Raw genomic sequence first — 739 nt, forward strand, 5'->3', positions numbered from 1 at the left:
AAAAATGATCAGAAAAATCATATTGTCACCCGAATAGATACATTGTATAGAAATAGACTTTGTATCAATACTTTGAACAGATATTAGTTTTCACCATTTAATTACCCCTTTAATTATAGAATTGAATATATATAATTTAAATTAATTTTGTACTTTTGAAACTTGAAATACCATTTTTCATGTTATTTGCTATGTTAATAATTCGGCAATCTGTTCCGGCTGAAGCAACTCCAGCAACATTCCATATCCCATTTCCAGTCTTGAACATTAATCCGGAACCACTATCACCCTATGTGAAGACCAGTTTTGTCAAGTTGTAGAATTTTTGATTCTTTATCTAATCTTTAAATTTAAAAAAGCGAACAGTTCCGAAATATATTTCTATTTACCGAACACAAATTTGCTTCTTGTAATTCGGACGTACATAACTGATCATTCATTCCCTTCAAAATCTGTTCCTCCGGAATACAATCAATGCGTGTGACATTTATCGTTGACAGTGCTGTTGTTTTTTTCATTCGAGTTGCTAAAAAAAACATATTCATGCACTTATGCTGTTGGAAGTAATATTTTGTTTTATAGGTAATTAAATTTCCTGAAAAATGAAGATTCGGAAATTTGTAAAATTTCTTCTAAAGTCTTGTAAATTTTTAAGGAAAAAAATCTGTTAAAGGAAAAAGAAAACACTTATTTGCTTGAAGATAGCAATTTATGAAAATTTGCTAGTTATTTGATTAGG

The 739-nt window shown here is 29.0% G+C and overlaps 1 protein-coding gene across 1 annotated transcript; it reads right to left on the reverse strand.

The window, feature by feature from the left end:
• Positions 1-171: 171 nt before the first annotated feature.
• LOAG_16078 (hypothetical protein) lies at positions 172-518 on the reverse strand (the record flags this gene model as incomplete). The annotated part of the gene is made up of 2 exons (XM_003151566.2): positions 172-289; positions 390-518. Coding segments are annotated over 2 exons (246 nt in total), but the record flags the coding sequence as incomplete, so codon positions are not given.
• Between the last annotated feature and the right edge of the window lie 221 nt (positions 519-739).

The sequence above is a fragment of the Loa loa genome (genome assembly GCF_000183805.2).
Source record: "Loa loa unplaced genomic scaffold supercont3.3905, whole genome shotgun sequence".
Lineage (NCBI taxonomy): Eukaryota > Metazoa > Nematoda > Chromadorea > Rhabditida > Onchocercidae > Loa > Loa loa.